Source organism: Gavialis gangeticus, unplaced genomic scaffold (assembly GCF_001723915.1).
Source record: "Gavialis gangeticus isolate Ggan-Ray unplaced genomic scaffold, GavGan_comp1, whole genome shotgun sequence".
Taxonomy (NCBI): domain Eukaryota; kingdom Metazoa; phylum Chordata; order Crocodylia; family Gavialidae; genus Gavialis; species Gavialis gangeticus.
In genome coordinates, this window is record NW_017729000.1 from 43,511,778 (window position 1) to 43,517,222 (window position 5,445).

At 42.6% G+C, this 5,445-nt stretch overlaps 1 protein-coding gene across 1 annotated transcript in view; it reads left to right on the plus strand.

Annotated features, from left to right (window-relative positions):
- Positions 1 to 5,445, plus strand: part of CTNNA1 (catenin alpha 1) — a 251,980-nt gene that overhangs the window by 238,551 nt on the left and 7,984 nt on the right. The window contains exon 16 of the mRNA XM_019506550.1: positions 2,884 to 3,018. Within this exon, the coding sequence (XP_019362095.1) occupies positions 2,884 to 3,018 (135 nt within the window). The remainder of the gene's footprint in view (positions 1 to 2,883; positions 3,019 to 5,445) is intronic.

The following is a 5,445-nucleotide window of genomic DNA, read 5'->3' on the forward strand; positions in this document are numbered from 1 at the left end:
ACATCTGTAGCTGGCCAGTGACTGTGATCTTTCCCTGAGTCCCCTTCCAGTGCTCTGGGGGTGGGACGTAGAAACAACATATAAGCCTCTGTCTACTGCCTTTCTTTCCCTTTTTGTGAGCTGTTTCTGCCTGAGCAAAAGAAGGGCAGGTGGCTAGCCCAGAAGCAGGTGGGTGGGCAGAGATCTAACCAGCACCAGGAAGGTCACTGCTGTTTTCATTCAAATCTGCTTTAACACACACAAGTGACACGAGTTTTGCTTTAGGCAGTTTGAGATGCAGTTTCCCAGAAACCCCTGCACCTATATCCTTGAAACCTGGTAGGCTTCACACCCTCAGAAGAGGCTACCATCCCTGCTGTTTTCATCCAAACCTGCCAAAAAATGACAGTTATAGGTATTTCAGTGATTCCCCATTATAGCCTATGGCCAAATCACCAAATCTCTCCAAATCGGCTCCAAATCTTCTGAAGCCGATTAAGCCTAATTGAATCAAATACTTCCCTATTCACACAGGCCTACTTAATACCATAGTGAGGATTCAACAGGATTACCCAGAGCATCTTCTCACTGACATTCCTTATCTGGTACGTTGTCTTTTCCTCAACAAAGCCACTGATCTAAGCTTCCCATTTCTCGTTGAGTAACTGTGTTACTAAAGTGGAACATGGTTTTCCCACTAATGTTCTATTGATATATGTGGTGGAATCAACCCGTCAGTCCTATTCCTTACTCATCTTGGCACTTGTCTTGACTGCTGCTGAATATGTAGCAGCCCTCATTCATTGAGTTGTCCACAGAGAGGCCAGTGTCTATTTTCTGAGTGGTTTCAATGCATGCACAATCAAGTAAAGTGTCAGAGCAGTTCATATTATTCCTTCCAATGTGCAATATTTTGCATTTCTCAACACTGAAATAAATCTGCTGTTGTGCAGTTCATTCACTTGTCCTTGTCAACTGAGCTGTTTGGAAGATGGAAGACATTTTGGCAAATGTTCAAAAAAAATGATCATTTCAGCTCTTCATCAACTTTTCAGCCAACTTTCCAGCCATTCTGTGAATTTTTTACACTGCTGTCTAGTTTTTTAGCTTAAGTACTAGGTGACCACAAACCTTGTTCCTGCACAAGATGTGAACAGCAAGGTAGCAGCACCCCTATGCTTTCCTTTCATTTAAAAATGTGTGACCACCTTCTGGGGTTAGAGGAGGATGGTCTCAGACATCCCTTCAGGTTTGGCTAAATCTGTCAAATGCCTCTCTCTCTCATATGACTGTCTTTTTGGTAGCATGCCAGAAATCCTTACTTTTGTCATTACAGTTGTGAGTGTTGCTCTTAGGCTCTCACTTAAGCAGTTTGCTCACAGAGCAGGATCTCCAGATAAGACACAGTCTGGCCTGAGGAAAGATGTCCTAGCCTGGGAAGGAAGAGACAATGAATTTGAGTTCTTTATCCTAACTTATTCCTTGGAGGTCTGTCATAGCAAACCAAAGTTTGGGTCGCTTAGCCATGGTATCAGTCAGATGATTTTTAGGAAGAAACCACATGCAACCTTTTTGGCTTGTGTTCACAAAGCTCATTTAGAATTTTGACTGATTGCCACACAAGTTGGCTCTGCCAGTGCTTTCCACATTACACTAACAGTTCAAAGTTAATCCTGTTAAGAAGTTGTTTGGACAGGGGAGGGTTTTCTTTTTATTTCCTGCCTCCACCATATCTGAGCTCAGCTGCGGTACAGTACAGTCTCCAGTAGCTACAAAATATCCATTTTACAGCTAACTTCTTTAAATCTATCAGATCTGGGTGTTCCTGCACACATTAGCACTTCACCTTGCTGCCACACTGACATAAGGCATGAGCTACAATCTGGGGCCAGTTTGAAATAGTATTCAAGAAGAGTTATAGAATTGGTTTATCACTATTCACTAATGCAAGGTACATTCCTGAAAATTACAAACTAGTCAGAGGGGACCAGCAGGCATTGGGGAAGTCCCTGTTCCCCCAAGCACTGCCAGGAGTGACCAGGAATAATGGTCACAAGCTGGCAGAGGGTAGATTCAGGCTAGACATCAGGAGGCGCGACTTCATGGTCAGGGCGGCTAGGGTCTGGAACCAACTTCCAAGAGAAGTGGTGCTGGCTCCTACCCTGGGGGTCTTTAAGAGGAGGCTTGATGTACACCTTGCCGGGGTCGTTTGAGCCCAGTACTCTTTCCTGCCATGGCAGGGGATCAGACTAGATGATCTGCTCAGGTCTCTTCCGACCCTAGAAACTATGAAGAGTAAATGAATCTGATGCACGGACACTTGATGAGTTGCTATAATTTGAGATCCTGGGATGCAAGGTGCTATGTGTCCCAAGACTTCACAAAGAAAGCTTCAGTGTCCTGCATGATATGCAAAGGTACGTGTTATAATTAGCAAAACTGATACACAGGTGAGAACTTCCCTAGAGTTGCACAGCAGATAGAAACCCAAAAGCATCTTCTGCTGCTACCCCTTGAATGGCACAATGTACTGACCACTGTGTGCACTTCTCTGTATCTTATTCTACAGCGTCAGCATTTTACAGATGCTAAGCTTCACAGGTTATTAGTACAAGTTTTGTTCCTTGTTTACAGGATTTAAATATGGGGCTTGAACTCAAATGCATGCCGTTTTTGAGAACTGTCATTTAGAAGTAATCCAGATTGGTAATGGCCATTCATCACTGCACCGTCCTGTGTTGTTTTCATTACTTGTCAGTACAAGCAACTATATATTCTTTATGATAGAACATAGCTGAACAATTTAAGCTCTCTTTGAATTTCTTAATGTCCCAACAGTTGATCTTTAATGACTGCTATTCTGATTTTTCAGCATTCTGAAGTAATTTTTTTTTCTATTGTCAGTGCCCAGATTCTGCTTGCAAACAGGATCTTCTAGCCTATCTACAGCGAATTGCATTATACTGCCATCAGCTGAATATCTGCAGCAAAGTTAAGGCAGAAGTTCAAAATCTCGGAGGAGAACTGGTTGTCTCTGGGGTACGTAAGTCAGCTGTCTTTCCCATTTCATGTTTGTTCTTTGCAACTTGAACAATTTTCTCTGTTTAGATTGGTGTATTAAAACTTGTAGACTATTATGTACAGGGGGGAAAAAATCATGTGGACCTGTGTCCAAACCTGTAATACTGGCAGTTTTTATAGCACTTGAAGGCAGAATTGGTGTCTTAACACTGTTTTTTATAAAAGGAACTATGTTGAAATAAAAATCTTCATGATTTGGGGGTGTTGTTTAGTTTTTTTGCACTACTTTACTAAACAATAACCCTTAACAAAAAGTAACAGTACCTTTTTATAGTGTTCTGTTTTTCATGAGGTATTTTGTTTTAACCTTTATGGGATTAAATTGTTTTAGTCAACATAATATTATGTGAAGTTCTTAACCTACCTCTTGTCTTTATACAGACTGTACATTTTGGGCAGTTGGTCTGTAATTCTCCAGGGATGTCAATATTTCAAAATAACAACGCCCTGAACAGCTCCAAGGTTTTATTTTAGTTGCTCCGTTACTTTGTGACAGCTGAAAGTTGCTTAGGGCCAGCCTCATTCCTTAGCCTAGCTATCAGTTCAGAAAGCATGTTCCTGTGTTCCTCGTACTTCACAGAATTCTTCTGGCTGAGAGGAATCTGTATGATGCAGATTATGTGGGAGGGAATTGAAGCAAACTTCCTGATTTTTCTTTTGCCAAGCATGTATTTACTATAGCCAGTTATATTCTAATAGGTCACTTGTGCCTTCATTCGACTCCTGCTATGATGCGAGGTGGAGGGCAAGTTAATGTAGGAATTAGCAACTCGTAATTCCGATCTTCTTTCTGAGTTGTTCCCTGTACTGTGCAGTTTTTCACTTTGTTGTCTTTTGCTTTGTCAAGTGGTTGCTGGATAGAACATTGGACTAAGGATTACATGATAGAGATAGCTGAGCAAAATGACTCAGTGCAAAAGAGCACAGCTAGGGTATAACACGCTTCTTTAAGAAACTTAACATCTTCATGACAGAGATGGGTTTCTCTGCTACACCTCCCACTCTTGGCAGCAGGCCACATTCATACTGCCAGCAATGAGGAATTGAGCAATAAGGTGCAACAGAACATGTGGTGTCGTGTGTCTCTGTTGTATGCCTGGGTGTCCTATTGTCTGTAAGTCTAAAGGCAGTGTGCTGTCACATTACAAGATGTATCATTACACAATAATGTGCCCTCAGGTTCTACAGTGATTACAAAATTCCTTTATAATTTACGTAGCCTTCTGCCATAAATTAGTTCATATCAGTAAACTAGCATCTTCAGTACACACAATCTCCTTATTGTCATCTATCTAATGTGAATAAGAAATTGGCTAAACGTTTCCAGCACTGTTGGGCCCTGTCATGAGATTACTTGATGAAGGTGCCTGCTGGATATTAGGGGGTGTGAAATGGGGCCATATTGGATTCAGATTCGACTGAAGTCGGAGACAGTGATTCGATTGGTTGATTCGGATCACTGTCCCCGAATCGATTTGGCTGAATCCAAATCTAAAGAGTCGATGCTGATTCGGAGAATGAGCGATTCAGCCATAGACACAGCTTTAAATATCTTTTCTACATATCTCGAGGTACCAGGCGCAGCTCATGAATGCTGCAGTGCTGGGGCAGATGAAGCGTCCCACAGGAGCACGGGGCAGGGGGGAGCCCCCGCACACTCAGTGGTGAACCCAGAAGTGGACTGGAAGTACTTCTAGTCCACTTCCGGGACCACTGGGGAGCATGTGCTTGCCCAGCTGGCATGAGGGGCATGGGATGCAAACGCGGCAGTGCTGGGAGCAGGTCTATGCCCTGCTGCCACTTGCTGCCTTCTGCCCAGAGCAAACTGCACCCACATCCTGCCCGCCCCCCCCACCTTGCTCTTTCTCCAGGTCTCTCACTTCCTATTTATCTCATCTCAGGGCTTTGGTCTCAAACCCCTGGTGAACCTAGTTTAAAGATCCTTACCTCTTAGATAATACCTGGACCATGATGGCTAAAACATCACTCCATCATTACAGTGTACTATACAGACATGCGTTTCATCCAAACAGATCACCACGTGGTTCTGTTTAACATGTTTTTGAAAATGGGTGGCCCTCTCAATTTGACAGCAGCAGGATTTCATGTGTTCTTTCTCCAGTTACCTCTAGACCCTGTTTTTTACATTAAAATAGATGCATTTTCTTACCATTTCAGCTAATATTGAATTTTTTAAGACCTGTGTCATCGTCTTGGGAAATCTCAGTGACAAAGACAGAGAAAGCTAGGAGGGTAACATGAAGCAAAAACTGTCTAGAAAGTGAATTTAGTCCTCCTTTAGAGCTGCCTTTCCAAACTTTTTCAGCTATGTTCCTTATCATGATAATACAAGAGGTTCACAATAATTTTACCACTTCTAGAACA